The 15,671-nt window shown below is 39.0% G+C and overlaps 1 protein-coding gene across 4 annotated transcripts in view; it reads right to left on the bottom strand.

The window, feature by feature from the left end:
* DCBLD1 (discoidin, CUB and LCCL domain containing 1) overlaps positions 1–15,671 on the bottom strand; it is an 89,462-nt gene that overhangs the window by 64,668 nt on the left and 9,123 nt on the right. For all 4 annotated transcript variants that reach the window (XM_033234401.1, XM_033234400.1, XM_033234399.1 and 1 more), the window contains exon 2: positions 1,524–1,736. In XM_033234401.1, the coding sequence (XP_033090292.1) occupies positions 1,524–1,736 (213 nt within the window). The remainder of the gene's footprint in view (positions 1–1,523; positions 1,737–15,671) is intronic.

Here is a 15,671-nt window from a genome sequence, read left to right as displayed (position 1 = left end):
CTCCAGCCTCAGACGTGACAGTCTTATGCAACAGAATGATTCCGCCACTGTTATGTCAGCAGGTGGAATTAAATGCTCATCTTCCTGGCAAGGCAGATGCTTCCCCAAAGAGACCCGTGTGGAAAAGCTGCTACCGGCCCTGCAGCACTCTGCATCACTTTTCACACTGCATCTCTGACACTCACCCCCTCCTCAAAATCTGAAAGAAACCTCCTGGCTATTGAGGGACTCCCTGACAAATGCCTCCATAAGTTAACACACATCAGATTACCAGAGGTAATGGAACAGTAAGTGTTCCCAGGGGCCTTCAGCATCCCTGGAAGTGTCATCCTGCCCATTTGAGTCAAACTACAGTGAAAAAGTTACCAACAATTATATGGAAATTACCATCTTGACTCTGTCGGAGTAACTCAACCATCATTAAACAGACAATGTTCCTAGGGATGAAAAAACAGTCTTAGATCTTTTTATCCCATGGGAGCTGGTTTAGATCTCTGAATCGCCACACGGCTTGTCTGGGCTTCTAAACTGTAGGAATAGGCAGCAGGAGTGAGGAAGCAACTCTGGGTGCAAAGGTCAAGACAGGTGAGAAAGCTGTGAGTGTTTGAGAAATTATCAGCAGGGCTAGCAGGCAGACAGGATTTCACCTAAAACTTGTATCATTTTTAAAGTTGTGTGCACAGAGAATTTCACAAAATCTCTATACTCAAAAGAATGTATTCAAGATCTTGTTATCGTTTTCAAACTGCCCAGTTTCCTTGGGCTTAGGATCAAAGGGTCATTGTGACCGTGATTTCAGGTTCCAGTGGGCTAACAGCACATCTCAAAGCACAAAACACTAAATTTCAAAGGCTACTTAGGAAACTGACCTTTGCACTTGCCGTTTTCTTCCCCAGAAAACTCTGAACCCAGTCATACCTAAACAGTCCATTCCCTTACCTCGTTTTGGGTCTCTGCTCAAATGTCCACTTACTGATGATGCCTCCCTACCATCCCATTGGAAGTGGCACAAAAACAAAGGCAGGCCTTTTGGATGCCTTGGTTTTCGTTATTCCTTTTCTTTCTCACCATCTCTCATACTACAGATGCATTTGCTTACTTTCTGCCTTCCTCTCCCCGCAGACGCAAGTTTCATAAAGGAACTTTGTTTTTTCACTGTTACATCCCAGTTCCTGACAGAGTACCTGAAACACAGTCACTGTTCTATTCAATAAATGTTTGTCAAATGAATAATGAACTGTAGATGGTTTACCAAATGTCACATATCTCCAATTCTCTCCCCAGCAGCACTGACACTCAAACAAAGGTTCTGAGACATACACAAGGTTCACATCTCCTTAGATGTCTTTTGCTGGTTCAGCTTATGAAGCAAATGTATTCTTCTAAGTTCCCCACAAGAGTTTACACAAGCAAGTTTCTCTTCTAATCTTCTCGGGATATAGTGTTCATTAACACACCACTTGCCCTTCTCTGCAAATATCGAAAATTTTGATGCTCAGAGAAACCCAGGTCTCTTTTCTTACCATATTGATCTGAAGAGCTGGTGAAGAGAAGATAGTCAGAAGCACAGGTCTGGGATTCGATATCCAAATCTCCCAACCTCAGAATCAGTCTTTTCCCCTTTGGTACTGTAATTGTCTTTTCGCAAACAGTGTGATTGGGGTAGGTCCCGGGATAATTCTTAGATGTCATTGTACCACTATCCTGATAAGTCACTAGGTGTCCACAGCCATCACCTGATAAAGAAAAAAAGCAGGGGGAGAATAAAATAAGAAAGGGTAATTAATTCTTACTGAGGACTGAGAGTCCAATACAATCTTCAAGTTATGTATTTTATTGTTTTGGGGGAGAAGGAAAACCAAAAAACAAAAAAGAAGATTGAATTATTAAACAGTATCTATTGTTATTTCATCTCTTGTTTTCCAGTTTTATCTTCTTGTTGATCAAAATGTTTCACATATTAGAATGGAAAGCCCTTAGGAAACAAATCATTTAATCATTATTTTTTTCTAATAATCTATCTATTCACCCATCCAAACTTGCTTAGCAGGCCTTGCATGCATTTGCCAAGCCACTTCCAAAGTCGATGTCATATAATAATTCACAATGGAGAAAAAATATTATTCCCTGTAGAAGGTGGTTGCGCTGATTAAATGAGATAAAGTACAGAAAATGCTCCTGTTAGAATCTGAGGCTTAAGCTGACATAATTCAGTTTAGCTGCAAGTTATTTAGCTGGGGACTGGGCCTAATAATCATTTGAAATATATGTCGTAGTTAATGATAGTCACAGATTCTAAGGTTCCTCATAGACTTGGGATGTACAATCAGAAAATGTCAAGGATCTACTCTGTTGAGTGCTTTTCATAACCAGACATGGTATTAAAAGCTGGGAACACAAAAGCAGCACCTTGCTACCTCATAGAACTCAGAGTAAAATGGCAAATAGTCACACATTCAGATAACTATAATTCTAGGTGTTATGTGTTATATACATCAGGGGTCTAAACAAAATGCAAAGGAGAGAGGCAAGAAAGAATGTTTCAGCAAATTACCAGCATTTCATCAAAACAAGACATTATCTGAAGACTTTTCTGAATAGGGAAGTTCACCTGTAAACCTACAAGTTGTTCTAGTTGATTAAAGTGACCAAGTCGATCACACAACTGTCTAAGGACATGCACAACAAGGTGGGCTGCAAGAAGAATGAGCATACGTTGCATTTAGGTTGCAAAATGCCTGTGGTCAGTATAGCTTCATGTTTCAAAGCAAAAATTTCTGGTCTCAGCTGGAGGGAGAGAAGCAGAAAGCTGCTGAAGTAGGAACTCTCAAAGGTAGTAAAATAAGACCTCTCCATCCCAAAGTCTCTGATGGAGAAGCCTCAACTTGGGTATACTGGGAATCTGAAGACTTCAAAGCAGCCTTCTTCCCTCCCAGCCTCTAACCCAATTAGAGTTGGATACACCTGGAGTCTTCCTTTATTCCACTTCCTTCTTGCCTTGAGGTGTTGGGGCCAAATGGTAATAGAGGTTTATTAAAAAAAAAAAAAAAATTAAAAACTCCAGAATCTACGTCATCTCAACAGCCAAGGCCTAGGGAAAGGATCTACCCATTATCCAGAAACTCCCACAAGATTCCTGGCAGCCCCTGGAAGGGGGCTGAATTGGGGAAGTAGAGTTGGCTTTAATGGACCAATGGGTTAAGGAGTGCCGGGGGGAAATTTAGACAGCCAAGATAAAACTACTATGAAGCCCCGAGATCTAGGCAGAATTAGTGAAATTTACATGGTAGGCAACAAGGATACATAGAATTTTTGGAGTAGGAAGATAACAAAAGAGGTAATAGAAAAAGATGATCAACCTGGCTGGACAATGCTACAGGAACTAGAATGGGGACAGAATCCGGATCAGAGAAGCAGTAGGCGGGCTAGCAATGGGGGTAGCTGGAACAGGAAGGAAGAGAACAGAAAACAGGGAAATTCTTGAGACAAAATCAACAGACTCAGGTTTTGGGGAATTATAGTGGGAAGGACAAGAGAAGAAAAAACACCAAGGCCTTGTTCAGTCCAGAAATGATTGGAACACTGAGGCCAATATAAACAGCAAAAAGAGTCCAGAGAGGGAGCAGGTTTAGGGATAAAGGTTGTAAGTTTGGTTAAGTTTGAGGTGACAGCTAAATTCCTTGGGCTCCCTGGCAGTTGGTAAACATAAAATTGCCAAGAATTAAATGAAAACGATACTAGAGAGAAGCATACTTTGCAGGAGCACACAGTGCACAGGGCTTTGATTTAAAATCTGAATTATTTGTCGGCTTTAAAGGGCTTTAATAAAAAATACAATTTATAGTTTCTCTAAAACTGAAGGACAAACTGTGAGTGGTGGTTCATGCCTGTAATCCCAGCATTTCAGGAGGCCAAGGTGGGCGAATTGTCAGAAGTCAGGAGTTCAAGACCAGCCTGGCCAACATGGTGAAACCCTGTGTCTACTAAAAATACAAAAACTAGCCAGGCATGGTAGTGCAAGCCTGTAATCTCAGCTACTTGGGAAGCTGAGGCTGGAGAATCGCTTGAACCCAGGAGGCAGAGGTTGCAGTGAGCTGAGATCATGCCACTGCACTCCAGCCTGGGTGACAGAATGAGATTCCATCTCAACAACAACAACAAAAACTGAAAGACGTGGCAACCACATGATCGGGCATTCTCACAGGGCCAGTGATACAGCGGCTGTCCCTTGAAAGGAGCCAAACACCTTAGTTCTTCGCCAGGTCCTTGTTACTCACTTCTATTACCTGCCCTACCTTTGTAAGCATTTATTTTGAGCACCCCCATAAAGCAATCCTAGAGTAATTAGTACAAACAAATACGCATCTAAATATAAACACCACACAACCTCTCCAGGCCACCAAGAAATCTCCTGGTCAAATATTTAAATGTCACTTTTCTTAGGACTATGAAATTCTCCTTTCATAAAAGAAGAGAAAAACTTTTTTTCCAGAAAACACAGTTAAATAAAATAAGGAGCAATTATATGAATCAATCTACATGTGACTATCATATTCTAAATTTTATTTTTTTAAAGTAACATGTGTCAGCAAGGGAAAATCTTAGGGTGTCACCTTTTTCTTTGAGATGGAGTCTCGCTCTGTCGCCCAGGCTGGAGTGCAGTGGCAGGATCTCGGCTCACTGCAACCTCTGCCTCCTGGGTTCAAGCCATTCTCCTGCCTCAGCCTCCTGAGTACCTGGGATTACAGGCGCCCGCCACCATGCCCGACTAATTTTTTGTATTTTTAGTAGAGACGGGGTTTCACCGTGTTAGCCAGGATGGTCTCGATCTCCTGACCTCGTGATCCACCCACCTCAGCCTCCCAAAGTGCTGGGATTACAGGCGTGAGCCACTGCACCCAGCCAGGGTATCACTTTTATTCAGCCCTGTAATTATATTTCTCTTCCACCACTTTCACTCTAAGGCCCAAGAGGAAACTTCTTTACCCAGCAATGCTGTCACGATGCAGGCAAGTTCAAATCGTCAACATTTCCATCGTTACTTTGCCTGGGGATCTGTACCTCCTTGGGAAAATTTCTCTCTTCCATTAACTATCAGAACAAAACCCCACGAGTCTTTGTTCTGCCAAAGACCTGAATGGCAAAATAAGTGCTGAGTCCTAATTTATTAAAAAGCGAACTGTCATCAGAAGTTCTAATATCACTCTAACCTATGGAAGTAGACTATCCATGGAGTTTGCTGTGGCAAGACTAATATATTAAGTTTATTCCATGGGTATGAACCACATCAGGAATTTCCCACCAGTTTGGGTGATTTCAAAGGATCAGGTAGAAAGATGCCAAAGGGTAAAATGAAAAACTGCTAGGGAGACAAAATGCCTACAGTGTCATGTGTTGAAGAAGGGAGATGCATACACATGAAAACCAATAGAGAAGCATTATTTATTTATTTTTGAGACGGATTTTCGCTCCTGTTGCCCAGTCTGGAGTGCAACGGTGCGATCTCGCCTCACGGTAACCTCTGTCTCCTAGGTTCAAGTGATTCTCCTGCCTCAGCCTCCTGAGTACCTGGGATTCCAGGCAGGCACCACCGTGCCCAGCTAATTATATTTTTAGTAGAGATGGGGAGAAGCATTATTCTTATGACCTCATTCTGACACTCAGGTAGCCTACCTCTCATAGCCTGACTCTCTAATTGACAATCACTGACAAAGAAGACAAAAGTTACTTAAAAATCTATTCGTTTATCTTCTTTGTCTTATGTATCAATGTCAGTATCCTGGTTGTGATATGGTACTGCAGTTTGCAAAGATGTTATAATTGAGGGAAACTGGGTAAAAGGTATACAGTATCTCTCTGTGTTAGTTCTTCCAATTGCATGTGATCTACAACGATCTGAAAATAAAAAGGCTAATTAAAGAACTGAAAAAAGAATGTCAATCAAGTTTGCCTGGCTGGGGATGGAAGCGAGGAGGCTTTTACATTTTCTATTTTATACTTTTTTATACTCTTTGTATTTTGTTATCCTGTATGCTTTCTCTCTCTCTCTCTTTTTTTTTTTTTTTTTTTTGAGACAGGGTCTCATTCTGTTACCCAGGCTGGAATGCAGTGGCACGATCACTGCTCCCTGCACCCTCGACCTCTGGGGCTCAAGCAATCTTCCCACTTCAGCCTTCCAAGTAGCTGGAACTACGGGCGCACACCACCACACCCAGCTGATTGTTTTTGCTTTGGTAGAGACGGGGGCTACACCATGCTGCCCAGGCTGGTCTGGAACTCCTAGGCTCAAGCGATCCTCTCGCCTTGGCCTCCCAAAATGCTGGGATTACAGGTGTGTGCCACTGCACCTGGCCTACATTTTTTTTAATTAAAGCATTTAAACAGATATGCAATAAAAAGATCTCTATGAAATACAGTTGACCCAGTTTCTTCAGGATTGAATTAAATGAAGAGGCACACACAAAGAAGTGTTTATTTTAGATTTAAAAGACACTTATATGCCATAACAATTAAGTGAGACTTGCTTGAATCCTGATTTGAAAAACCAACCTTATAAAATCTTTTAAATAGATAACTGGGATATTAAATAATTTCAGATAATTATTAATTTTATTAGGTGAGATAATAGTATTGAGGCTACATAAGAAAATGCCATTTTTTTGAGAGATGCCTATTGACATATGTAGGGCTGAAATGACTTAAGGTCTAGGATTTGCCTTAAAATACCTGGAAAAAAAGAGGAGAAGCAGAATAAATGAAAAAATATGGAGAAATGTTGACAGTTGCTAGAGCTGAATGATGAGGGCTCACGGTTCTAAGAATATTAAAATTAAAAATTACAAATTAAAAGAAATATTAAATTAAAATATTAAAAATTAAAAAAAATAAAGATCCATCTTTAAGGGAAAAAAATAAAACCACGGTCTTATGACTAAACCCCAAGTAGGGTTGTGGGCAGTGACACAGTAAAGTGCCACCTATCTAACACCAAAATAGGGGGAACGGGCAATGAAAAGGGGAGGAGGAGGTTTTGCCATACGGAATTTGACCACTCTTCAAAGTGGCTACTACACAATGTTTATCTGTTCCTTCCTTTCGACTGTAATTTCTTGCCAAAGCACATGATGACTAAACTAAGTATCATTTCCTCCTCTTCTAGACTGAAAGCTCCTCTCGACTATAGAATACTTGCAGGGTGGTCTCTCTGTAATGGGCCTAAATCCTGGTGTCTGTTTGGAGCCACAGCTGGTTTGTGACACTGACCACTACTTCCTCAAAACAATTTACAAGAATAAAACTGGATATATGAAGCTTAGATTCTGTAAAAAGGTGCAAGTATTCATGAGTATTTTAGAACTCCCAAAGTGATCTATGTATAGAATTTAAGTATACAGATTTTAATTCTGAACATTTGGAAACAATCTAAATTAGAAAAGAATAGCCAAACTGGTATCTCCAAGCAACATGATGTTAAGGAAGTTACTCATGTTTTAGAAGAATATTTGACATAAAAACACTTTAAAACAGAATATATTGTACACGCATAGATATGTAATATTTAAAGTGTTTACTTCTATGGTATAAGTTTACAAGTGATTTTCATTTTATTTATACACTTATCTTCTAAATTTTCTATAATATGAATACATATAAAGCAGAAAAATAATATAATTAAACCTACCAAGTTCACCTAACATTCTTTGTAACACTAAAGGCTACTTTCTTTTTTTTTATCTTGCTTTTTATTTATTTATTTATTTATTTATTTATTTTTATTTTTTTCCCTTTAGAAAGTACATCCCCTCTTTCTTTTTTTCTTTTTATTTTTTTTAATTTTTTAAAATTTTTTTATTATACTTTAAGTTCTAGGGTACATGTGCATAACGTGCAGGTTTGTTACATATGTATACTTGTGCCATGTTGGTGTGCTGCACCCATCAACTCGTCAGCACCCATCGATTCGTCATTTATATCAGGTATAACTCCCAATGCAATCCCTCCCCACTCCCCACTCCCCATGATAGGCCTCAGTGTGTGATGTTCCCCTTCCCGAGTCCAAGTGATCTCATTGTTCAGTTCCCACCTATGAGTGAGAACATGAGGTGTTTGGTTTTCTGTTCTTGTGATAGTTTGCTAAGAATGATGGTTTCCAGCTGCATCCATGTCCCTACAAAGGACACAAACTCGTTCATTTTTATGGCTGCATCGTATTCCATGGTGTATATGTGCCACATTTTCTTAATCCAGTCTGTCACAGATGGGCATTTGGGTTGATTCCAAGTCTTTGCTATTGTGAATAGTGCCGCAATAAACATACGTGTGCATGTGTCTTTATAGCAGCATGATTTATAATCCTTTGGGTATATACCCAGTAGTGGGATGGCTGGGTCATATGGTAATCTAGTTCTAGATTCTTGAGGAATTGCCATACTGTTTTCCATAATGGTTGAACTAGTTTACAATCCCACCAACAGTGTAAAAGTGTTCCTCTTTCTCCACATCCTCTCCAACACCTGTTGTTTCCTGACTTTTTAATGATTGCCATTCTAACTGGTGTGAGATGGTATCTCATTGTGGTTTTGATTTGCATTTCTCTGATGGCGAGTGATGATGAGCATTTTTTCATGTGTCTGTTGGCTGTATGAATGTCTTCTTTTAAGAAATGTCTGTTCATATCCTTTGCCCACTTTTTGATGGGGTTGTTTGTTTTTTTCTTGTATATTTGTTTGAGTTCTTTGTAGATTCTGGATATTAGGCTACTTTCAACATTAGTCTCATAATACAGATAGGACGAAGTCTCGGACTGTCATTAACATTTCAGGAAACAAACAGCTAGGAACATAGTATACTGTAGTTCTCACTTCAAGAAGTCCACAGTCAAGAGGAGAAACATACATTAACAAGTAAATTATTGAGACTAACTTGACATGTACAAATACAGAGATACGGACTCAGTATCTATTCTCCAAATGCCTGAAATTAATGGATAGGTCTCTACCTTTTAGCCTTTAACATCGGCTATTCAGGAATTGTGGATATACATGCTACTTTCTAAATAAGCTGAGAACAAATCCTAGATGCCTGTATACACAAGCCAATCCTTTATTTAGTCTACTTTAATTCCACCCACTACGAAAGGAAAACAGTAACTTCCCTAAAAGACTACTTCCCTTTCATAAGAAATCATGCTCCACTAAAAGAAAAGCAAAAAATAAGATATACCTGGTATGGACTAAGTTCTGCAATACTAGAAAGCATGATTAGACTTTAAAAGAAAACTTGTAACCAAATTGTACTTCTTGGAGAATGATTTAGGTAGAGTAAAATGAATAGTGCATATATACTTTTTAGATTGATTATTAACCAGTCCCTAGAGTAAGACAGAAAACTCAAGCTTTTTAAAAAAATTATTATTATGGCCTATAGTTAGAACACAGATATGTTTTTATCACACCCCGAGTAATCACATACGCATACACATGCATAAACAATGAACAAAAATTAAGTGATACAATGATTTTATTACACGTAATGCACTGTGATTATTTCCTATTCTATTAGGCTTCATTTTTGTTTTTGTTAAAGCATACTGGTTGTGCCTACTGAAGTGATTTCATCACCTATTAATGGGTCTCAACCTGCAACTTGGGAAAGAGCGCTCTAAAATATCAAAAGAGTAAAACCATTTCTAAAAACATGATTTCATTAGTTGTATCCTTGCTCTTCTAATATTCAAGTTACAACGAGTCTCAACACATATACAATCATCCATGTGTGGGTGTGAGAACATTTCTTCCCATGTCTAGGATCAAGTGAGCTCTTGATGACTACAATCTTTTCAACCACAAAGGAGAGCTTGCAGTTATGACAGAGTTTTGTCTGATGGTAGGGCAAACCGATTTTCCAAGGTATCATTAATTCCATTCTCAGCCTTAGAAACTTTGCTCTTCTTCAATTGTGCTTAGCTTTTTACCTTGTATGCTGCCAGAAGCAAAAGAAAAACAGGGGCAAAAGGGCCTCAGTTGCTATGTGAGAAGGAACAAAGGCAAAACAGAACTTGTAATGAAAAAACCAAATAATTATTCAAAATAGTTAGTTTTTCTGAAAGGAATACAGATAATGATACTATGCTGAAAGAAGTTACAGCTATAGACTAGAAGCACATGGCCATGTTTTAGAAAACTGACAATCTCTTTCAACTTTATTCTCACCACATACAAAATAGATGCTAATGATATGACTAGTGATCTAATGAGGTTGATAATGCTGTTGACTCAGCAGATGAAACATTTGAAAGTAAAATAAAAGGAAACACAAGGAATTTGTCAAAAGTCTCTCCGTGGAAACTTTCAGCATTCCTATCAGCTAAAAGTATCACTTAAAACAAATCAATCTGAATGTATGAAAATGAACCAAATCATTTCAAGAGGTCCTATCTATGATTCCTCTCTGATTCCCTAAATAATGTGGGATTACTTCCATCAGTGTCCAAAGACATCGATGATTACCATGTTAAAATATTGAAAAGATTCATAATTTGCTGCCAATGGAAAAAAATCCCCAAATGCAGCCAATGCTATTCTTTAATGTGCTATATGTAAAATCAGTGAACACTGCAGTTCTTGGTCACTCTCCAGTCTTCAGACTTCTGCTGAAAAGCAAAAGAATAGTAGAAGGCTTGTGGATGGGGGGGAGGAGAGTTGACACACCTATCATTTCCTAATTCATAAATTATTTCCATATACTTGGGAGGTGACAGAGCATAATGGTTACAAGCTGGATTCTGGCACAGCCCTGCCTAACACTGGTTTTGTGGCCTTGGGTGAGTCTTTTTACCTCTCTAAGGTAAAACTGAATTCCATTATCCGCAATATAAAGACAACAATAGTGCCCAACTTCATGAGCATTAAAAGGGAGAATGCTAATAAAAGCAACGTATCAAGCAAAGAGGCAACCAGATAGTAAAAGTTCAATATATTAACTGCTACTACTTTTATCTTAAAATTCTACACATTATTAAAGTATCAAAAATATTGCTTTGAATTAGCTGACTTTGTCCAAATGCCATTACCCATTGGCTGTATGATCCTAAGAAATCCCCCATCTAGTGTTTATCAATTTTTCTCATCTGTAAAATTACCAGCCATAACTGGGTGTGGTGAAGATGAATGAGGCTGTGTGCGTGTGCTTTAATCGGCTGAGAAAGTCTAATTAGAATGCACTTCCCAGTATTTATCTAATGCCCACTTACTGCTATGTCAGCATGTCCTGAAGTAGACACTGTGGTACTAGTCTGGGCGGTTTACCAGGAGGTTATGCCCTCATCCTCCTCAAAAGAGCTGCAAGGTCAGTAAGCTTGCAGAATCCCACCTTTTTCTTTACCACAGAACATCTCAAAGCCCTTAGAGTGCACAGGGAAGCTCTGATGCATGTTGCAGTTTACAGCATTTCCCAGAAAACTCTTTCCTCTTGGGGCATCTCCTGGGAGTAGTGTTCTGTGAGACATACTGGTAAACTCCTGGGTTAGACTCTCGCAAGTGGGACACACAGAGACGTCCTATGATAGGGCTTCTGGGATTAAAGATCTTATGTGGAGAAGTGGACTCTGGCCTCTGGAGTTCTAAAAATGGTACTGAAATTATATTATGTGACTCGATTCAAAAGCAAGACTTTTCCCACTGTTGTTATTAAGTTATAAGTGCTTTGTGGGCATCTACAATGAATTGGACACACTGGTTAAGAGAAGTTTCTTAATTTCAAAGAAGACTTTTAAGAAAAAAAAACTTGTTTGTATAGCAGAACAATTCTAAGAGAACTGTTTTATCTCTGTTCAATAGATGCTTAGAATAAGGAAGTCAGAGAAAAGAGGCTGCTGACCTTTGTTACTAATGTCAGGATGTTGATGTAATATCCAAGCTGCCACTGCTTCAGCTGAAGCTAAGTCAAGAAATCTTTCCTGCCACTAGAACATGCTATCTATCTAACCTTGGTTTCATGTTAAATATGCATACTGCCAGTATTCAGATAAAGTATAATATTGATATTGACTTTTCTCTATGGAGTCCAGAAAATCCAATATTACCAAGTAAAGACACAGTTAAACTGAGTTTTATAAATTAAAACTGTAAACATTTCTCCTTTGCACATAGATGTGAGTCTTCACTTTCACAGATAGTAGTTTTTTAAAAATTGAGAGCCAAAAGTTATTGGGAAAGGAAAAAAATAAAATGATGAAAGGGCCCTTACTAAAAACTAGCATTTACCAGAAATTCATGGTAAAAAGTAGCAGATACAGTGTTCTAAGGACTTTATATTACCTTATTTAGCCTTCATGACAACCATATCTGATGATGATAGTCTTTAAAAATTGATTACAAATTATTTCACATATATATACACACACACATATATATAGATATACATATACAAAGAGTAATTTCACAAACATCAAAGTGTATACCCAGTAGCTTATAAGATAGGACATCTCCTATACAACAAAACTGAAGCCCACAATACCCTTTCTTCACCACACATCCCTCTTATTATCTCTATTCTGTGTATGAAGGAGTCAAGGCTCTGAGATGCAGAGCAACTCAGCCCATGTGGCTGGGCTGGGATCAGATCCTAACTGAAACTAGTCTGACTTCAAAGACAATGGAATGGAATGACATGCTCTAAGGCCACTATTGCCTAAGTGGTGACAAAACTGAGGTAGCGATATTTAAGACATTGTCCAACCTCACATTACTGCTGAGCAGCATCACTGACATTTAGTTTTTTGTAGTCATACTCTTTTTGTCTCAAAATTAATGTGAGAAAAATAGTCATGTTTAATTAGGAGGGGTTTTTTTTTTGTTGTAAAAATTATGTTATGAGAAGCTCTATCCTCCCCTTTTTTTAATCATAGAAGTACTCTTTACTAGACTGTTAAGGGAAAGGTCTAATGAGAGGTGCCTATTTTACTTCCAACAAAGGTTGTTCACTTTGCTTAGCTCCTGAAAGATGCTTTGTAAAAGAAGGTGTCAGTGTATTAAAGTGCTGCTTCTCACACTTCAGTATGCAAACGAATCACCTGGGGATCTTGTCAAAATGCAGGGTCTGGAAATACCACATTTCCAAAAAGCTCTTATTAGTGACTATTCTATTGGATCCTGTAAGATATAGTCTATTGCCATGAATATTTTTTATTTTTATTTTATTTATTTATTTATTTATTTTTGAGACGGAGTCTGGCTCTGTCGCCCAGGCTGGAGTGCTGTGGCCGGATCTCAGCTCACTGCAAGCTCCGCCTCCCGGGTTTACGCCATTCTCCTGCCTCAGCCTCCCGAGTAGCTGGGACTACAGGCGCCCGCCACCTCGCCCGGCTAGTTTTTTGTATTTTTTAGTAGAGACGGGGTTTCACCATATTAGCCAGGATGGTCTCGATCTCCTGACCTCATGATCCGCCCGTCTCGGCCTCCCAAAGTGCTGGGATTACAGGCTTGAGTCACCGCGCCCGGCCACATGAATATTTTTTAAAGTGAAAGAAAATCCTCAAGATAAAAGTGTTTATGGTTTAATTTTAGTATCTATTCCTACAATTGGAACACATCTGTATCTGATACTTATTTTCACTCCAGATTTCATTTGTATGTCTAGGACAGACAACAATAAGTTCCAGGATCTATAGTTAAGCCAAAATGACATTTCTGAAACCTGGATAAAAGTGTCAATTCAGGAATTACTTGAGCATACTGTGGAAAATAACAAAGAAATAGGATGAGAAGGTTTGTGCAAGCGTAGGTTTATGCACCATATTCAGGGAACAAGCAATCAAGGTTTACTGACAAGAAAATAGCAAATCTCAGTAGGGAGACAGATGGTATCTTATCATACATCTAATAAGGTATGAAACATGAGAGAGAAAAAATAAATCTCATAAAACTCATATCACGGTCCAGTCCTGAAAATTGTACTACTTTTGCACATTCCATATTCTGCACTGCTGGATGTATTGCAATGCTCTAAAAGCAATGGTTAGCTGCCAGCTGGGACTTACAAAAATCTTAGTATTTCTATGGCAAATGTGATCACCTCTAAGAGAAACCAAAGACTGTGAATTTCAGGCTTAATTGCATAAGTAACCCCCTCAAACTGTGTTCCCCCATGACTTCTTTTCTTTTTCTCCCCTGGATAGGAACATATGATGGGTATCCTTGGAGACAAAGGGCAGGAAACCATTTCAAGGCATTTAGAATTGTAAGGTATGTGCCTGGGTTCCACTTCGGACACATAAAGTAAATGTGTCTTGGGTAAATAATTGTTTCTCTGAATCTCAGTTCCCTCAACAGCTCTCAGAATTGTTGGGATTAAATTCGATGTAAAAAACATACAACGATTCAAAATACATATGAAGATAGAGGTTTAAAATTTGTCTATATGAAAAACCAGACTGGACAAGCAACAACAGTGACTGGATGCTTAAACCATAGAGTGAACTGTTGATGGGGAAGGACTTTTATTGAGTAAGAAACTAACATTCCAAAAATTACTTGTAAGTCATAAAGAAATGGCAGTTTTATAATGGAGAGATCAATGTACCACTTCTTAAAGTCACTGGTGATTCTGAGCATCACTAAAAGTGAAGCAATAATCACAATAATAATAATATATGCGTCCTATTGTGATACAATTAGAAGTACATAGCACTGGCCGGGCGGGCGCGGTGGCTCAAGCCTGTAATCCCAGCACTTTGGGAGGCCGAGACGGGTGGATCACGAGGTCAGGAGATCGAGACCCTCCTGGCTAACACGGTGAAACCTCGTCTCTACTAAAAAATACAAAAAACTAGCCGGGCGAGGTGGCGGGCGCCTGTAGTCCCAGCTACTCGGGAGGCTGAGGCAGGAGAATGGCTTAAACCCGGGAGGCGGAGCTTGCAGTGAGCTGAGATCCGGCCACTGCACTCCAGCCTGGGCGACAGAGCGAGACCCTGTCTCAAAAAAAAAAAAAAAAAAAAAAAAAAAAAGAAGTACATAGCACCTTAGAGTACTTTCACCAAAAACACTTAGTCTGAATCTAATCAAGTCGTTAGGTCAGATTTCGGGCTTATACAGAAATACAGAGATAGTGCACCAAGTAAAAGATAAACTACTCCAAAGTGGTGAGTACACTTTAGGATGTGAGCTGTGTCACAGAACAACTGAACATGGTTTCCTTGCAGGAAAAGAAAAAGTATGTGGGTGGGGGTCAGCAATAGATTAAAAGTGACTAAAGAGACATAATAACTAATATGTAGACCTTGTTTGGATCCTTGTTTGTACAAACCAGAGGTTAAAAGACATGTTTAGGACAGCTTGGGAAATGTGAATATGACTTAAGTATTAGATGATATTTAAGAACAACTATTAGTGTTCTTAGGTGTGCTCAAACATTGTGGCTATGCAAGAAAATATTTAGAGATTCAAATGAAATAGGAAAAAAGTCAAGAAATCCTTAATAAATTTTTAGTTTATTAACAGATTTTGAAGTCTCAAAAGACTTGTAGACCCTTCTGAGCTGGCAGCAACAGTAGGTACAGGGCCATTTCTCTGTCTGCAATAAGCCATCTCCTGTTTTAGTCTCTTGGCAAAGCCCGGAGCTTTCCAGGGATCCCAAAAAAATGGTGGGCGGGGTGGGGGCAAACTTTGGTTCAT

The sequence above is a fragment of the Trachypithecus francoisi genome, unplaced genomic scaffold (assembly GCF_009764315.1).
Source record: "Trachypithecus francoisi isolate TF-2019V2 unplaced genomic scaffold, Tfra_2.0 Lachesis_group15, whole genome shotgun sequence".
NCBI classification, from domain to species: domain Eukaryota; kingdom Metazoa; phylum Chordata; class Mammalia; order Primates; family Cercopithecidae; genus Trachypithecus; species Trachypithecus francoisi.
This window is presented reverse-complemented; position numbering and strand designations above follow the sequence as displayed.